This window comes from Ruditapes philippinarum, unplaced genomic scaffold (assembly GCF_026571515.1).
Source record: "Ruditapes philippinarum isolate M1 unplaced genomic scaffold, ASM2657151v2 ctg116_1_1_1_1, whole genome shotgun sequence".
Taxonomy (NCBI): Eukaryota; Metazoa; Mollusca; class Bivalvia; order Venerida; family Veneridae; genus Ruditapes; species Ruditapes philippinarum.
The window spans coordinates 245,469-265,775 of record NW_026862606.1 but is presented as its reverse complement, the minus strand read 5'-3'; the positions used below and the strand labels follow the sequence as shown (position 1 = coordinate 265,775).

General features: G+C 34.6%; 1 protein-coding gene across 1 annotated transcript in view; it reads left to right on the top strand.

Annotated features, from left to right (window-relative positions):
• Positions 1-20,307, top strand: part of LOC132719553 (histone-binding protein N1/N2-like) — a 43,561-nt gene that overhangs the window by 7,745 nt on the left and 15,509 nt on the right. Inside the window, exons 2-5 of the mRNA XM_060703332.1 lie at positions 6,321-6,431; positions 9,845-9,969; positions 15,061-15,150; positions 15,754-16,134. Of these exons, the coding sequence (XP_060559315.1) occupies positions 6,321-6,431; positions 9,845-9,969; positions 15,061-15,150; positions 15,754-16,134 (707 nt within the window). The remainder of the gene's footprint in view (positions 1-6,320; positions 6,432-9,844; positions 9,970-15,060; positions 15,151-15,753; positions 16,135-20,307) is intronic.

The following is a 20,307-nucleotide window of genomic DNA, read 5'->3' as shown; positions in this document are numbered from 1 at the left end:
CTCTAAATGTTGATTTATTTCCTCTTATGTCTTTAAATAATTTACTTTTATGCACAATTTTAAAGATTGTGTAAGCAGTGTCTATTCTAGGAGGGGCGATGGGGGGATTCACCCATATTTTTGAGAATTCCCCCCTATTTTTTCAGAAAATTTTACATAGAGAAAGAAGGAAAAAAATCAACAAATGTAATAAATTCTCACTTTTCGATATAAATCCCCCGTTTTTTTGAATCCTAGAAGAAACACTGTGTAAGTGATCTCATAAACAGGTCTTGGATTTATGGATAGTCGGAACATTTATCAGATCTAGGATATTGCCAGATTAGTGCATGATGCACAAATTGGTATATAATACACAAATTGATGTATTGGTTTGTTTTCACTAAGTCCAAAGTAAAAGTAGGCCAAATTTCATATATATAGCATTTTCTTCATAGAAAATCTTTTAATTATGGATTGGCGTAGGATTTTCCTTATCTATATTTAGGGTTGGTGACGTCATTTGTATTTACCTGGGTTAACTGTTTTGGTTCATTGAATTTTTGTATTCCTACGCCGTCTATAAATATTCAACATTGCGCGTAATCCACACAGTTTTTGTGTCGCCTTGAAAAAAGCGACATATAGGGATTACTTATGTTGGCGGTGTCGTTGTCGTTGTCGGCGTCCCCTTAAGCTTGTCCGGAGCATAAGTCAGTCATTACCGCCTCCGTGGTCGAGGGGTTAGAGTCGATGACTTCTAATCCAGTTACCTCTCTGGCGTGGGTTCGATCCCCGGGAGATGCTTTGGTAGTTTAGCGCGGAGGAAGGTAGTCTAGTACTGGTGTAACTCTCCAGGAACGATGGTTAGGAAACTACCCGCCTATATGACTGAAATACTGTTGAAAAGGCGTAAAATGAAACAAACAAACAAACAAAAAAGTCAGTCATTATAAGTTGGATTGACTTCAAACTTGGTATGCATGCTTCTTATAATGACCCGAAGTGCAGTGCACCTCTTATTTATTGAGTTATTGCCCTTTGTTAATTTTCATACTTTATTTTTGTCCAGGCCATTTCTCCTAAAGTATAAAAGCTATGGACATGAAACTTCATAGGATGATGATAGATCTCATTAAGAAGAAGTGCAGTGCACAAGAACTGGTACTCTACATTTCTTATTTTTTGAGTTATTGCCCTTTGTTAATTTTCATACTTTATTTTTGTCCAGGTCATTTTTCCTAAAGTATAAAAGCTATGGACATGAAACTTCATAGGATGATTGAATTCATTAAGAAAAAGTGCAGTGCATAAGAACTGGTACTCTGCATTTCTTATTTTTTGAGTTATTGCCCTTTGTTAATTTTCATACTTTATTTTTGTCCAGGCCATTTCTCATAAATTATAAAAGCTTTAGACTTGAAACTTAATAGGATGATAGATCTTATTGATAAGAAGTGCAGTGCACAGAAACTGCTGCTCTGCATTTCTTATTTTTTGAGTTATTGCCCTTTGTTGATTTTCAAATTTCATTTTTGTCCTGGCCATTTCTCCTAAACTATATTGTTCACAAGGCGACACATCCGACTCGCGGAGTTCTAGTTGTCAGACACGTTTAGTTACCAGTCGTTTCTTAGTTGTTCTTCAATTTCGTTAAAAATTTTTGGCGGTTTTAACTGTAATCGCCAGAAATCGTTGAAGTTTATTTAATTTTCAAGAGAAAGGAACTGTATAATGTAGTACTGTGGTATTGTGTGAACGGAAGGAACTCTCGGAATTGGGAATATCACGCCGAATGAATTCGCAGAGAATTTCTAGTAGAAACAAAGAAAAAGTTGATCATAAGATGTTAGCTGAGGAAGGAGTGAAGGTGTTGATTGACAATGATCCTGCAATATGTATATAATACACAAATTGATGTATTGGTTGGTTTTCACTAAGTCCAAAGTGAAAGTAGGCCAAAATTCATATAATAACAAAGCTCACCATGTAAAATGATGGACCATTTGCAATTAAACCTCCAGGTCTGTTTTAAGGACTAATGAAAACAAAAATAAATGCAGGGTTACCACGCTATCCGGGAAAATGGGAAATGTCCGTGAATTTGAAAACAGGAGCTCCCGGCCATGAGCCCAGGAATTAGTGTTAATACATAAAAAAGTCCGGGAAGGTACAGGAAATAGACTGGAAAAGGGGAGATAAATCAAACAACCAAAATGGCTGTCTTAGTACAGTATATTCACAAATTTGAAAACCTAGCTAAACACCGTTTTCCGGTACTTTCTGTACATAGCCTGGGGAATTCACCCTAATGGAGTACAAAAGCTAACTCTGTTTTTTGTATTTTTTCAATTAAAGTGAAATAAAACAGCATTTCTTTGTAAGAAAATAATGAAATATCATTGTATGAATAAATTCATACAAACAAAAAAGGAAATACACAAGTTTACGCAGAAAATATCTTTATTTATTATGAAAGATGCCACTACGACTGTTTAAATTTAATTGATTTTCACTATTTAAAAAAAAAAAAATTTCAAACACAAACTTTTTTCAGCTAAGACAGTAAAATAATGATAGAAAAATAGAAATATCATGTGATAGTGTATGTTTTTTATTAACCAGGTTTTCAACGAAAACCGGGTTATTGTAATGCCGAAGTCGGCGGGCGGGCAGGCGGGCGGGCGTCAACTTTTGGTTTCCGCTCAATAACTTTAGTTTGCTTTGGCCTATTGAGACCAAACTTGGTGTGTAGGTAGCTTATATCAAGAGGCAGCTTGGGATTGCTACCCAGGTGTCTGTGATCAAGGTCAAGGTCACTGTTACTAAAAATAGAAATTCAGTTTCCGCTCAATAACTTGAGTTTGCTTTGGCCTATTGAGACCAAACTTGGTGTGTAGGTAGCTTATATCAAGAGGCAGCTTGGGATTGCTACCCAGGTGTCTGTGATCAAGGTCAAGGTCACTGTTACTAAAAATAGAAATTCAGTTTCCGCTTAATAACTTTACTTTGGCCTATTGAGACCAAACTTGGTGTGTATGTGGCTTTTATCAATAGGCAGCTATGGATTGCTACCCAGGTGTCTGTGATCAAGGGCAATGTCACAGTTAATAAAAATAGAAATTCAGTTTCCGCTCAATAACTTGAGTTTGCTTTTGGCCTATTCACACCAAATTTGGTGTATGGATAGCTTATATCAAGAGGCAGCTTTGGATTGCTACTCAGGTGTCTGTGATCAAGGTCACTGTTACTAAAAATAGAAATTCAGTTTCCGCACAATAAGTTGAGTTTGCATTGGCCCATTGACACCAAATTTGGTGTATGGATAGCTTATGTCAAGAGGCAGCTTGGGATTGCTACTCAGGTGTCTGTGATCAAGGTCAAGGTCACTGTAACTAAAAATAGCAATTCAGTCTCCGCTTAATAACTTTAGTTTGCTTTGGCCTATTGACACCAAACTTGGTGTATAGATAGCTTATATCAAGAGGCAGCTTGGGATTGCTACCCAGGTGTCTGTGATCAAGGTCACTGTTACTAAAAATAGAAATTCAGTTTCTGCTCAATAACTTGAGTTTGCTTTGGCCTATTGACAGCAAACTTGATGAATGGGTAGCTTATATCAAGAGGCAGCTTGGGATTGCTACCCAGGTGTCTGTGATCAAGGTTAATGTATTTAGTTTTCATGTTATAACTTGAGTTTGCTTTGACCTTTTGACACCAAACTTGCTGAGTGGCAGCTTTGGATTGCCACTGAGATATCTGGGAGCAAGGTCAAGGTTCTTTGCTTACAATAGAATTTTCAGCTTCTACTCAATAACTTCAGTGCACTTTGACCTATTGATTGCTGTCACATCAAAACTTGGTCGTTGAAAACCTGGTTTTCGTCGCATTGCGGCGCTTCTTGTTTGGTGTAATTCCCCAGAGCTAAATCTGTAACGTACCCGAAAACGGTGTTTAGCTAAGTTTTCGAAAAGGTCAATTGACTTCCGCATCTTCAGGGTTCCCGCTGGCGCTCGCAAATGGTGCCAAATGCGACAATATATTTATTCTGGCGCATAAAATCTTCAATTGGCAAATTTTACTGGCGCCAACGTAAGATAAAAATATCCGACAACTAGTACACTTAAAAGTACATCAGCGGCTGCATAAATGACATAAGCGGCACAGATGTGAAAGGTCATGCAAGATTAGTTTGTCATCGAATTGTGTGACACTTGAGGAGGTTCCCCAACATGTGGAGATAAGAGTATCAATGTGTTAATTGGAACAATTTACCTCTTTAACCCCCACATAGAGCACTGTAAATTGCATGTGTGGTCAGTAGCAAATTTGAGAAAGGAAAGATTGTCCGTGATGTTGACAAAAATTAAACTTTACGAAAGTCGACTCGTCAACTGACTAAAAATAATTATAGTTTGAAATATAGTTTGAAATATTTAATCGGGTGACAATTAAAATAAAAATTTCACTAATAATAAATTTATTTAAAGTCACTGTTTACTGCGTTAACATTGTTAATATCTAAAATATGTTAAAATAAAAGTGATCCCTTGGAAGAATTAAAAACAGCAAAATAACATGAAAATTGCAGACAATCTAAAATAATCTACTTTTAGCCAGAAATTTTACATTTTTAAATATAATCTTATTGTCAAGTTTTTATTAACTATTCTAGAACATTAATAACAAACGATTATCCCCATACTGCATTGCAATATACAGTAAATGGTGACACAATTCCTTTGATTGGTAAATCTGTGTGCCCTTCCAACTAAACAATTATCAGTAATAATTTTGATCAATAAAAAGATTGTTTACCTCCTATGGCTTCTCTAGCGACTGGCCAGCATAAATTTAATCAGCCTGCAGGCAGTTATTAGTGGTCAAACACTGAAAATTATCGCTAAATATGAGGTGATGAAATCTACAGGATTAGGCAAATGTTCAGGTAAACGACATGGCCTAACATACGGTAGCTTTATTCTAATCTGTGACTGATTGAATTTACGATGCCTTAATCCTTTAAAAAAAGATAGAAAAACTGTTAAAAATTATTGACATTTTGTCTTGTTTATGTTGTCATTAAATTTGCATGTTGTAAATATCGGTAATATAGGTTGTATGCCACTATGTAAATTTTAGAAACAATACGGTTGCAGATCAATACCCCACCTCCAAATGAAAAGTATCCCGGAAATGAGCCTAAAAATTATGGCATGCATGATGGATGTAGACTTACTTGTTTATGTCATAAACTACATGTATTATGTTGAAATGGTGTTATTAAATGTTGTTCTAAACATTACCATGAACATATTCATAGGACAAAAAAAATCAAATACCTTTAAATTTAATCTTCTAAAAAGTCCTTAAAAAATTAAAAAAAGGTACATGATAAGTCCTGGAAAAGTCCTTAAATTTTCAAAATGTCTAAGAGTGGGAACCCTATAAATGATAACACTAAGAATATTTACCTTGCATGTGCTAAATTTTTGAAGACAAAGTAAAATCATTTGCAAAGTTTTATGCACATTTCATAAATTAATGGCAAAATTGAGTCTAAAGTCTGTTTTAGCCTACAGCAATCAAGTAGTTTATGCGACCGACATTTGTGACAGCAAATCAAAGACATATAATCAACTTTTATTTCAAGTTTGTTAAATATTGTAAACTTGAACTATTTGTGGATTTCATCTGTCACTAGCCTGATTATCCTTTTATCTTCATAACAGAATAAGCGGCCGAAAAAGCGCCGACACATGTTTGTAAATTATTAGAATAGAGACATTGTAAGAAGTATTTGTTGGGATAAAATTTCCACGGTTTAACTTCTTAAATTCGTGGATTGACCTACCCACAAAAACCAAAAAAATTCATGCTCCACGAATAATAATTTTGCAGTAGTACATTGATGGTTGTATCTGGTCATGTCTTTGTCATTCATGCATGGATGCTTTTTGCAGGTTTGATCCTCCTTAGGTCATGGTCACATGTAGTCATTTTGTATGAATTTCAAAATTTTGTGTGTGTTCTGTATCTTTTGAACTGATAGAATAAAAAAAATGTGGCAGAAATATAACTTATGAGACAATGTGCAGAACACAGATTTAAGCGTCCTGAGATCAAACATAGCCCCACCCAGGGGATAAATCAATTTATATAGACTTGTATAGAAAAACACATTTAACTTCATTGTGCTCATTAGTTCATTGCAACTTAGTCAAAGTTTTTGTAAAGTGTGAAAATAGGTCATCCATGTTTGGCTAGAACTATTTTTGTGAAGTGGCTGTGGGTAGGATTATTCTGTGTTAATTAACTTTTCTTTTAAATTTGTTTTGTAGAATGGAAGCTTGTGAATCAGCTGTCAACATTCTTGCCCAGGGCAAAAGAAATATGGTATGTGGGGAGATACCAACTGCAGTGAACCAGTTTCAAGAGGCATGTGCCATACTGTAAGTTTTAATATTCAGTTCCATATTTGTGAGTTATTATGCTCCCCGAAAAATTTCAGGGGAGCATGTAGTCGGCGCCTTGGCCGTCTTTTCCGTCCGTCCGTCTGTCCGTCCGTTTTCTTGTCCAGAGCATAACTTGAAAACCCTTGGAGATAATTTGTTTAAACTTCATACAGTGGTAGAGGGCATTGAGGGGGAGTGCAGTGTCAAAGAACCATAACTCTATTTTGCCCAGTTTTTGAATTATCTCCCCTTATAGAAAAATCTTGTCCGGGGCATAACTCTAAAACTATAAGAGATATAAACATGAAATCTTTGTAGGTGAATAGATCTCAATGGGTAGATGTGCAGTGCATAAGAACAAATAACTCTTTTTGTCCTAATTTTGGAGTTATTGCCCTTTGTTAATTTCAAACACTTTGAACTTTGTTCCGGAACATAACTCGTAAAAACTATAAGAAGATATCAAGATGAAACAATGTAGGTAGATAGATCTCATTGAGTAGAAGTGCAGTGCAAAAGAACCCATAACTCTGTTTTAAGCCTCAGTTTTGAATTATCTCCCCTTATAGAAAAATCTTGTCCGGGGCTAAACTCTAAAACTATAAGAGATATCAACATGAAAACTTTATAGGTGAATAGATCTCAGTGGGTAGATGTGCAGTGCATAAAGAAACAATAACTCTTTTTGTCCTAATTTTGGAGTTATTGCCCCTTTGTTTTAATTTCAATATCTTTGAACTTTGTCCGGAAGATAACTCTAAAACTAGAAGAAGTAGAGATTCAAGATATGAAACATTGTAGTAGATAGATCTCATTGAGTAGAAGTGCAGTGCAAAAGAACCATAACTCTGTGTTAAGCTCATTTTTGAATTATCTCCCCTTATAGAAAAATCTTGTCCGGGGCATAACTCTAAAAACTATAAGAGATATCAAACATGAAACTTTGTAGGTGAATAGATCTCAATGGGTAGATGTGCAGTGCATAAGAACAAAAAACTCTTTTTGTCCTAATTTTGGAGTTCTTGCCCTTTGTTAATTTTAACACTGAACTTTGTCCCCGGAACATAACTCTAAAATTATAAGAGATATCAAGATGAATCATTGTAGGTAGATAGATCTCATTGAGTAGAAGTGCAGTGCAAAAAACCATAGCTCTGTTAAGCCTCATTTTTCAATTATCTCCCCTTTTTAGAAAAATCTTGTACTGGACATAGCTATAAAACTATAAGAGATATCAACATGAAACTTTGTAGGTAGATGTATCTCAATGGGTAGATGTGCAGTGCAACGAGAATCATAAACTCTGCTTTGCCTAATTCTGGAGTTATTTGCCATTTGTTTATTTTTACTTTTTGAAGTTGTCCGGAACATAACTCGGAAAAACCATAAGAGATATCAACAAGAAAACTTAGTAAGTTGATAGATAACAGTGATTAGAAGTGCAGCTCAAAGAACAGTAACTCTGCTTTCCCTAATTTTGGAATTATTGCACTTTGAACTTTTTCCAGGGACATAACTCTGAAACTACAAAGAGGTGTACTTTCCTGTGTCCAAAACCTATTCGGGGAGCATCTCATGGCTAAAAACCGGGGCCCTCTTTTTTTTTAAAAAGCTCTTGAGATTTTATCCCTTTTTTTAAAAAAATTTGGGTTTTGGGGGGGAAAGTAGGTGGTTGAAAAGTGAAAGGGTTTCCTAAATACGCTGATGCGGTTTTCGGGGTTGGGGCAGGGTTTTTTTGGGCCCTATGGAAAAGTAATTTCAACGGGGAAATTCTGTAATCCCCCAATTGGCCCGAGGAGAAAAAATTTAAGAGGGGAAAAACAAAAAATAAATATGTAAGCAAAAAAATTTAAAACACCTTTAAATAAAAAAGCTGCCCAATCAAAAAAATCAAAAAAGCCTGTAAAAAATAAGGTTAGCCCCTTTTTTAAACGTAAAAAAATTTAAGGGGTAAATGGGGGCTTTGCAGTGCCCTAAAAATTAAAGTTGGGGTATGCTGCGGGGTTTGGAGATAATTTCCCAAAACTGTACGAGTGATAAACATTTGAAACCAAATTATTACAGTTGATTGGTTACCACTGATTATCAATGGCAATCAATTAAAGAGATTGTTATCTTGTAAAAGGTCCTCAAATTGGTTTTGTAAAAATTGTAAAAATGCTCCAGCTACATGTTAATGCTGACAAAAATGTTTCTTTTATGTTATTTTAAAAGAACCTTGTTAGATATTAGATCAACATTAAAATGGACATGTCAAATAAATACCAGTAAATTTCGCCATAAATTACAAATTTGAAATTTGTTTTATGATGCCTGATGAAATAGCCGATTTAAAACAATATAATATGTTAAAAATCTGCAACAACTAGAATTGTGAATGTTTCAGCAGAAAAAATAAAAAATTTTACTTGTCACATAATTATTTTTTGCGAGGCCTCTTTTATACTGTTAAAAATATGCATCGGGGCACTAATGAAGAAGCTTCTGCTAAACAAGAACATGGAAAACAATGTCGAGATGATGTTTCGATTTTGACTACTTGTGTTGCAAAATGGCGCTTTTCAAGAACTCGTACCAAGTGCTCATGACTCTTTGTTATCTATAGCTGGTTTCTTTGTATTGATTGAATTTTGCCATAACTAATGCTTACATGTGATGTAATGTAATGTCACATTCAACCTAAGGACCGCGATCAGACTTTATTGAGTGTTCACTATTCTTTTTTGTCCTTTCCCAAGACTCCCTATCATCCGAAAATTGTTTATACCACCTAAAAAAGGAGAAATATGGTTACATTTGAAGATCGATTAGCATCCATCTTCATTTTCGTCTCTGTTGGTTTTTTCCCTAGGTCCACACAAAACTTTATTATTGCACGGTTCACCCTTTATTATTGCACGGTTTACCTGTGCCAGTGCCACCATTTATATCATAAGATTTCCATATTTGTCGTTAGCTTACTAGCTGTATATTCTAAAGTACCAAACAGATGATGTTAAAAGTTGCAACAATGTTACATATAAGCAGCTGCCATTTGGTATAGTTTTTCATCAATTTATGGAGTTGACAGATATTATCTGATAAAACTTTTTTTTTTAAACACAAGTAAGACATCAATGTAAATCACATTATTCTTTTAACATTTAATTGTTTAATATGTGTACAAAATCTCATTGATTTGTCTAGTAGTTTTCAAGTAAAAATAACAAAAAAAAATTATCTACCCTACAGGTACATGACTTTTTGTATTCTATTCCAAAATTCAAACAACGATTTTGTAAACCACAGGCAGCAGATATATTATTTTATTCACTTCAAACCACTAATAGATATATCTCAATGGTCATTTTCGTAACTACCAGTATCTTGCCATATAGTTCAGCTATTGCATTCTATACTGAATATTTTAGCTCAAAAGCCTACGGTGAAACTGCTAAAGAATGTCCCAGAGGGCCTACTTTGTTAGGGGACACCCTTTGTTTAAAATTTGGTCGAAGGGAAGAAGGGGAGTGCGGGAAACCCCCCTTTCAAGGAGGTAATTTTTAAATTTTTTAGTCCATTTTTTTTATTTTGCACATTTTTCATCCATCTATAAAAGTTAAAAAATATTTTTTGGGGTCATAAAATGTTTTAGAAAAAATTAATTGAAAATTGTTTCCTGTGCGTTCAAAACTTAAAAAGATAAAAACAAATTTTGGCACAGGGGAAATTGCATTTATGTAATACAATAAAATTTGTTAAAAGGAACTCATAAGAATTTTTAAAAAAACTTTTATACTACATTTTTAAAGTTTTTCCCCAAAATATATTGGGCAATGAAACTGTTAAAAAAAAGTTTAAAAAATCCAAAAACCCAATTTTAAAAGAAAAAAAAAAAACTATGTTATTATTAGTAAAACATGGACTTTTTTAGCTCACACTGAGAACAATGTCCTCAAGGTGAAGCTTTTGTGAATGGCCCATTGTCCGTTCGTCCATCGTGCGTGGCGTCAGTGCGTCAACAAATTTTTCAAACCAACTTTCTCCTAAACCACTATAGGCCAAATTTGTTGAAACACTGTTTGCAGGGGATGTTCCCCTTCATGAAGCTCCCCCCCTTTTTACCAAAAAGTTCATTAAGGAATTAAATTTAATAAAGAACTCTGTTTGGCCAAAATGGCAACTGAAAGATTTTTTTAGCAAGATATCTTAAAAAAATCTTCTTGTAAAAAATCTTAAAAACAGCTAGAGCTTAGATATTTGGGGCATAAAAACATCATCTAGTTGATGCCTACCAGTTTTGTTCAAATACTGTAAATCCGGTATTTTTTGTGATGTTTTTATTTTCGCTATTATTCCGCCGAATCGGCCCCCCGCGTCGCGAATTCATGAATGCCGCGTAAATTTTATTAACATGACATACATTATAAAAAATAAATCTGATGACAATTATTTTTTAAAATTGTGATTAAAGTTTTAATAATGAATACAAATAACTGAAATGCAAATAATTAAATTTACAATGTTTATATACATCTTTAATAAAATATATGAAAGGTAAAATTTTTTTTCCCATTCCTTTTTTGGTCATGAAATACATGCCATTTTGAACACAAAAAAGAGAACAATATCTCACAAAATTTTGCACTTTAAAGACCAAATGTCGAAAACAATATTGTGTTAGATGACAATTTAGATTTACGGTAAAACAGTTGATCGACGGACAATTTTTCATATGGTATGATTAAGTATCACTAAACAAGCATATAAACACCTTCTTAAAAACATTTAACGTTTTATCAAACACGTTATTTGCAAACAAAAACAAATGTGAAAAATGATTAGAAAAACAGTTCATAATAAGTCAATTACATGTATGTAGGTACATTTTGTATATAAAATGAATAAATAAAAACCGTTTCTTATTAACACCATTAACATTTACCTTGCATAAGAGCGACACAGTATAGGAATTAACTTCAACCTACCCTGTAATATTGCGGAAATAAAATTCAAATAATTGCGAATATAAATTTCTGACCCTGCCATCGCGAATTCATGAATACGCGAAATAATCCAGGGTAAGGGTTTTCGCAAAATAAAGATCACACGAATATAAAGTGATTCACAGTAAATGCCCTAGGGTCAAAATTGTCCCCGTCCCAGGGGTCATTGATTTTCCTTATTTGTATATATTAAAAACTTGTAATAGAGCTTAGATATTTGGCATGAAACAATCTTCCAGTGGATGTCCACCAAGTTTGTTCAAATAAAACCCCTAGGGTCAAAATTGAGTCATAGATTTTCCTTATTTGTATATAGTAAAAACTTAAGAAATTTTGTTTTAAAAAACCCAAATAGCTAATGCTTAGATATTAAGCATGAAACATTTTCTAGTGGGTGTCTACCAAGTTTGTTTAAATAAAAGCCCTGGGGTAAAAATTGGCCCCGCCCCAGGGGGTCATTGTTTTTTCCTTTATGTATATAGTAAAAAATTTAAAAAATCTTCTTTTAAAAACCCCAAAGAGCTAGAGGTAAGATATTTAGCATGAAACATCTTCTAATGGGTGTCTATCAAGTTTGTTCAACTAAGGGCCCTTGGGTTAAAATTGGCCCCGCCCCAGGGGGTTATTGATTTTTTAGCTCACCTTGCACAAAGTGCAGGTGAGCTTTTAGGATGGCCAACCAAATGGCGTCCGTCGTCTGTCGTCCGTCCACATTTTAAATATTCTAAGGACATCTTCTATGATACCGCAAGGCCAATGTTAATGAAACTTGGCAGGAATACTCTTTGTATGAAGCTCTATCAAGATTGTTCAAAGAATTCCATTTCATGCAGAACTCTGGTTGCCATGGCAACCGAAAGAAAAATCTTTAAATATCTTCTTTTAAAGAACTGTAAGAGCTAGAGCTTAGATATTTGGCATGAAACATCTTCTATTGAATGTCTACCAAGTTTGTTCAAATAAAAGCCCTAGGGTCAAAATTGGCCCCGCCCCAGGGGGTCATTGATTTTCCCTATATGCATATAGTAAAAACTTAAAAAATCTTCTTTTAAAGAACCCAAAGAGCTAGAGCTAAGATATTTGGCATGAAAGATCTTCTAGTGGGTGTCTACCAAGTTTGTTCAAATAAAAGCCCTGGGGTCAAAATTGGCCCCGCCCCAGGGGGTCATTGATTTTCCCTATATGCATATAGTAAAAACTTTAAAAATCTTCTTTTAAAGGACTGTAAAAGCTAGAGCTTAGATATTTGGCATGAAAACATCTTCTAGTGAATGTCTACCAAGTTTGTTCAAATAAAAGCCCTGGGGTCAAAAATTGGTCCCGCCCCAGGGGGTCATTGATTTTCCCTATATGCATATAGTAAAAACTTAAAAAATCTTCTTTTAAAGAACCCAAAGAGCTAGAGCTAAGATATTTAGCATGAAACATCTTCTAATGAGTGTCTACCAAGTTTTGTTCAAATAAAAGCCCTGAGGTCAAAATTGGCCCTGCCCCAGGGGGTCATAGATTTTCCCTATATGCATATAGTAAAAACTTAAAAAAATCTTCTTTTAAAAGAACCCAAAGAGCTAGAGCTAAGATATTTGACATGAAATATCTTCTAGTGAGTGTCTACCAAGTTTGTTCAAATAAAAGCCCTGGGGTCAAAATTGGCCCGCCCCGGGGGGTCATTGATTTTCCCTATATGCATATTGTAAAAACTTAAAAAAATCTTCTTTTAAAGAACCGTAAAAGCTAGAGCTTAGATATTTGGCATGAAACAAATCTTCTAGTGAATGTCTACCAAGTTTGTTCAAATAAAAGCCCTGGGGTCAAAATTGGCCCCGTCCCAAGGGGTCATAGATTTTCCCTATATGCATATAGTAAAAACTTAAAAAATCTTCTTTTAAAGAACCCAAAGAGCTAGAGCTAAGATATTTAGCATGAAACATCTTCTAATGAGTGTCTACCAAGTTTGTTCAAATAAAAGCCCTGGGGTCAAAATTGGCCCCGCCCCAGGGGGTCATTGATTTTCCCTATATGCATATAGTAAAAACTTAAAAAATCTTCTTTTAAAGAACTCAAAGAGCTAGAGCTAAGATATTTAGCATGAAACATGTTCTAATGGGTGTCTACCAAGTCTGTTCAAATAAAAGCCCTGGGGTCAAAACTGGCCCTGCCCCGGGGGTCATTGATTTTCCTTATATGTGTATAGCAAAAACTTAAAAATCTTCTTTGAAAAAACCCAAATAGCTTGAGTTTAGATATTATACATGAAACATCTTTAGTAAATATCTACAAAGTTTGTTCAAATAAAAGCCCTGGGGGTCAAAACTGGCCTTGCCCCAGGGGTGTCATTGTTTTTAACTATATGTGTATAGTAAAAACTTAAAAATCTTCTTTTAAAAAACCCAATGAGCTAGAACTTAGATGTTTAGCATGAAACATCTTCTTATGGGTGTCTACCAAGTCTGTTCAAATAAAAGCCCTTGGGTAAAAATTGACCCGGGGGGGGGGGGGGGGGCTATATACAGGTGAGCGACCTCAGGGCCATCATGGCCCTCTTGTTTTTATATGTGTATAGTAAAACTTAAAAAATCTTCTTATAAAAACCCCAAAGAGCTAGAGCTTAGATATTTATCATGAAACATCTTCTAATGGGTGTCTACCAAGATTGTTAAAATTAAAGCCCCTGGTTTAAAATTGGCCTTGGCCCAGGGGTCTATATACAGGTGAGCGATTTCAGGGCCATCATGGCCCTCTTGTTATAATAAGGAAGCTTCGTAGCAGGTAGTTGTGCTAGCATATTATGAATATGAATTGTTCTAACGACCAGAACCCACTTTAAAATAGTTCAGATACATTCACGAAAATTGTTTTCAGATATATATTAGAAGTCATATAGAGCTGATGCACCTTGTATTGTGCATAATCACCATACTGCAGAAGCATGAGGATACATAAAGTAAAGCCACAGGGCTTCTGAAGATGTTAATGCTTGAAAAAGGGTGCATGAGCACTTTTCTTGCATAAAAGAATGTCTGATTTGTTAATTCAACATTTCCTTACTTCATAAAAACACATTTCAGCATGCTTTTTACAGGCCAGTGTGAGTTATCTTTTGATAATGAAACCTCCAGGACCGTCATTGCATTAAGATATTTTTACATGAAGCTCTGGGTCACATTTATTAAAAACGAACAAGAACAGTGCATGCTTTGGTGATTTTCTTCCCTGCATTTGCATTTATTTTTGCAAGAATATGACATTGGTTTTGTTTATACAGAAGATTGCTTTGTAATGTGTCAGTAGATGTAATACAGGCAGTGAATTTTCCATAGCTACTAACCCTGACATAAATTGTTGCAGCAGCTTAAAATGATAATGGGATGAAAATCTATATTAAGCTATTCTAGGAACAACATCTTACCTCTGCTGCACTTAATAAAATATGAAGATATGCCCTTAACTGACATTGAATTTCAGGATTTTTTTGAACTCCACTGTAACTGTTATATATTGTTAAATAATAGTGTTATATATTGTTGGATTATAAATGTTATTCATAATTGATAGATTGTGGTTATCACCAACTTGATAAAGTAGTGCTGTTATATATTGATAGATTTATGAATTTTATTCATTAATTGCAAGTTAAATTTATAACATATTGTGTAATTTGGCAGTGCCTGAAACGGATGATGAATCTACTGAACAGAAAGATGAACAGTTTGAAAAAGTGGAAATAGATGGTACTTAATGTTTATTTTCGCACTACACATTTGAGCCGTGTCACGACAAAACCAACATAATGCGCTTGCGACCAACATGGATCAAGACCAGCCTGCGCATCTGCGCAGTCTGATTAGGATCCATGCTGTTTGCTTACCAACTCTATTACAAGTAGAGAAACTGTTAGGGAACAGCATGGATCCTGATCAGACTGCGCGGATGCACAGGCTAGTCTGGATCCATGCTGGTCGCAAACACATTATGTTGGTTTTGTCAAGGCGCGGCTCATTTATCAACTTCTAAGGCTCTCATGAGAATCAAACTTGAATCTTCCAGTGTAAAATATGCTGCTAAAGAAATTCAATGATATCAATCTCTAAAACCCTGAAACTTTTGAGGGATTTTTTCATTTTTTTTTTACATATTTGCACTTTTTTAGTAAAATAATTCAAGAAGGTTTTTTAATGGTCAAGGCTTAGTTGTTTCATACTTACATAGTCAATTTTTTCCACCTATTTTAATTACGGTCTAAGTTTAAATTAAAAATGTAAAGAATGCTATTGTATTTTAACTAATGGAGCTAGTCTGAAGTTAAATTTACCAAAACTTTTTCTGCCAATAAGCCCCTGAACGAGAGAAGTTAAGAAAGGAAGTTTATGATGCTATGGGAGAAAAAGAAGCAGAAAAGAAAGAAAGGGAATTAATAGAAGCTGAGAAAAAAAAGGAGACTGATGAAACCAAGAAAACTGAGTCTGAAACGATGGAAGTTGCCATGGATACTGAAGCTGAAGATAAAACTCAGAAAGAAGACAAACCTGAAAAAGATGCCAAAGCAGAACCTGAGAAAAAAGATGATAAAGATGTAAAGGAGGAGACAGACAAAACTGATAAGAAAACTGATTTGAAAGATGACATTTCAGATAAATCTGAAGAAAAGACCAAAGATAAACCAAAGACCGAAGATGAAAAACCTAAAGATGTTGAAATGAAAGATGGAAAGAAAGGTTAAAGAGTTGTTACAAAAATCACCAAACATTGTTATATGTTTCCATTCTTTATCTTTAAAGTTCTGGCAAATTAATCGAAAGATACTGTCAAAAATTTAATTTGTGACTTTAGTTTGTTGATAAATGACACTTTTATTGTAATTAGTTATATTTGAATTTGTGCTCAATGGAATCAAATTTGTTAATTATTAGATAATGAATGGAATTCTAATCCTGTTTATATTTTAGCTCATAACATGCTTGCACTGCATATGTGATACACTTTCAGCTAATTTCAGATTTATTTTAGGTTTTACTGTTTATACTAACAATAACAATGTTTTAAGTTCAGTTTTGCAGCAGTATAATTTTGAAATGGTTATATTGTTGTGTTTAGATCACAATATCACGGGGAAGAAAGTGTTACACGAAGGATGGAGTTCTTATGATAACTTGTTCAGGAGTTCTTGTGATAACTGTCACGAAGTTCGTCGGAAAACATCTGTATATACTACAAAAAACTCGTTAAAAAGGGTTATTTTCATGTTTCAAAAATGAGTTTTAAGGTGCTAAATTAAACTTTAATAATTAAGCTTGTCTTACATCTTGTATTATGTGTCAAAAACTAATTCACAGGCCATTTTTAATCGCCTCTTGTTATAAATCTGGTAGTTTTCAATAAAATTTCCAAATTATTTGCCAATTCACAAGTATTGACCTGTTTATTACTGGTCTTCATCCTTGCTATACATAATTACCTAATTATAACGCAAAATTGCAAACATAATTACACCGGCTAACAGATTTATACCCGATTTTTCAAATGTCCCGGAGTTCTTGTGATAACTCTGAAGATGTCACAGAGTTCTTATGATAACTTTTGTTATTGCCAGTGTGTTTCTTGCGCTAAATCACGGCACGTTTTAGTGTTTTTTCTTATTCAATGAGATTGAAAATCATTATGAAATGTAAGTACGCTCATCCTTTGCGCAAAAAAATAGGATATATAAAGTTGGTTTTGAGTGAATTTTAGTTCGAGAGATTATTTCCTACCCCGTTTCTTTTTCATAGTATTTTTTTTTTTTTTTGATGCAGATTTCGTAGACTGGAAAAAGGATTTATGTACTTGTTTCCTAGCAGTTTCCGGCTCCTAGCAGTTTTCTGGTCCTTTATCATTTTCATGCAGGCATACAGTCTGCTTTTTCTCAGTTAAACATCTTTGTTACTGCATCAATCAGAGAAAAATTTGTTTTCTATGTAATACAGCAGTTATAATAGTACAGCGATTAATATGTTTCAAAGTTTTGTCTGTTGTTTTAAGTTACATTAGAGAACTTGCGACACTTACAAGCAACACCTGGGGAATTCTAGTTTGAATGCCCATGCACAATAACTGAAATCCCATTCAAGGTAAATCACTACTTTTAAACAATATATTTGCAGACAACACGGAAAAGTCTGGGAAGTTATATCTATTTGAAAAACCCAGCTTAACATTGCTTATTGGTACTAAATTATATTCAAAATAAAAAAGGGCCGAAAAACTGCTATGAAATTTTGAATAAATGTGAGCAAAGGTGTTACATCTCAGGTCTTTATTCAATTAAAATGTAAAATAAACATGGTTATGCTTGACAGGTACCTAACTTTGTCCTGTCAAAGTTTGCACTCTTCGGTAGACAGATTTTTATTTTATTTGTTAAAAAGTGCGATTTGGGGCCGGGAACTGCTATGAAACCATTAGGGTATTTATGTACGTGATAAAGGGCGCTTTGAAATACTAAAATATGGTATTTTCATGTATATTTTTCTGTCGATGTTTGATGAGTATTTTTGCTTTGTAATCATAGTGGAGGACACTCTGCTACTTTTGCTGTAATATATATAGTCAAACTTAGTTCGCTCGAACCTGGAGGGACAGTTCAAATTTGTTCGAGAGATCGGTAGTTAGAGCCAACCGCAGTTGAGTTTTTTAGCTCACCTGTCACACACACACAGACAGGGTGAGCTTTTTTGATCGCTTTTCGTCTGGCGTCCGTCCGTCCGTCATCCGTCCGTAAACTTTTGCTTTAAATGACATCTCCTCATAAACCACTGAGCCAATTTCATCCAAACTTTACAGGAATGTTCCTTTTGTGGTCACCTTTAAAAATTGTTCAAAGAATTTAATTCCATGCAGAACTCTGGTTGCCATGGCAACCGAAAGAAAAATCTTTAAATATCTTCTTTTAAACAACCCTAAGAGCTAGAGCTTAGATATTTGGCATGAAACATCTTCTAGTGAGTGTCTACCAAGTTTGTTCAAATAAAAGCCCTGGGGTCAAAATTGGCCCCGCCCCAGGGGGTCATTGATTTTCCCTATATGCATATAGTAAAAACTTAAAAAATCTTCTTTTAAAGAACCCAAAGAGCTAGAGCTAAGATATTTGGCATGAAACATCTTCTAGTGAGTGTCTACCAAGTTTGTTCAAATAAAAGCACTGGGGTCAAAATTGGCCCTGCCCCGGGGTCATTGATTTTCCCTATATGCATATAGTAAAAACTTAAAAAATCTTCTTTTAAAGAACCGTAAGAGCTAGAGCTTAGATATTTGGCATGAAACATCTTCTAGTGAATGTCTACCAAGTTTGTTCAAATAAAAGCCCTGGGGTCAAAATTGGCCCCGCCCCAGGGGGTCATTGATTTTCCCTATATGCATATAGTAAAAACTTAAAAAATCTTCTTTTAAAGAACCCAAAGAGCTAGAGCTAAGATATTAAGCATGAAACATCTTCTAGTGAGTGTCTACCAAGTTTGTTCAAATTAAAGCCCTGGGGTCAAAATTGGCCCCGCCCCGGGGGGTCATTGATTTTCCCTATATGCATATAGTAAAAACATAAAAAATCTTCTTTTAAAGAACCATAAGAGCTAGAGCTTAGATATTTGGCATGAAACGTCTTCTAGTGAATGTCTACCAAGTTTGTTCAAATAAAAGCCCTGGGGTCAAAATTGACCCCGCCCCAGGGGGTCATAGATTTTCCCTATATGCATATAGTAAAAACTTAAAAAATCTTCTTTTAAAGAACCCAAAGAGCTAGAGCTAAGATATTTAGCATGAAATATCTTCTAATGAGTGTCTACCAAGTCTGTTCAAATAAAAGCCCTGGGGTCAAAATTGGCCCGCCCCAAAAACTTAAAAAAATCTTCTTTTAAAGAACTCAAAGAGCTAGAGCTAAGATATTTAGCATGAAACATGTTCAAATGGGTGTCTACCAAGTATGTTCAAATAAAAGCCCTGGGGTCAAAACTGGCCCCGCCCGGGGGGATCATTGATTTTCCTTATATGTGTATAGCAAAAACTTAAAAATCTTCTTTGAAAAAACCCAAATAGCTAGAGTTGAGATATTAAGCATGAAACATCTTTAAGTAAATATCTACAAAGATTGTTCAAATAAAAGCCCGGGGGTCAAAACTGGCCCTGCCCCAGGGGTGTCATTGTTTTTAACTATGTGTATAGTAAAAACTTTAAAAATCTTCTTTTAAAAAACCCAATGAGCTAGAACTTAGATGTTTAGCATTAAACATCTTCTTATGGGTGTCTACCAAGTCTGTTCAAATAAACAAAAGCCCTTGGGTAAAAATTTGCCTATATACAGGTGAGCGACCTCAGGGCCATCATGGCCCTCTTGTATCATGTATCATACTTTTTTAAGACATAGTTGTGGAAATTATCCTGGTTATATACTTATTTATTATGGTATAAAATGATATAAATTACTTAGCCCTTAGGTAATGGAAGCATGCCTATATATTGTCTGCTTAAGAAAGGTGTTTGCTTAAAACATGTGAAACTGAGAGCAACGTGTACGTTTTGAGACATTTTTGTTTTTGGTTTAAGCTATTATACTGCTGAATGTCAGTGACTGCTGGTTCAATTTTTACTGTAGATGATAGCCTATCACCTATTTATCCTTTGCAGACACTTAATACCAACATTTTATCCACATTTTTGTGCAAAGGATGATTGTACTGCATTTCATAATTATTTACAATCTTGTTGAATGATAATAAACGCCAAAACGTGCCTTGATAAAGCCCATGAAACACACTGGCAGTAACAAAAGTTATCATAAGAACATCTTCAGAGTTATCACAAGAACTCCGGGACATTTGAAAAATCGGGTATAAATCTGTTAGCCGGTGTAATTATGT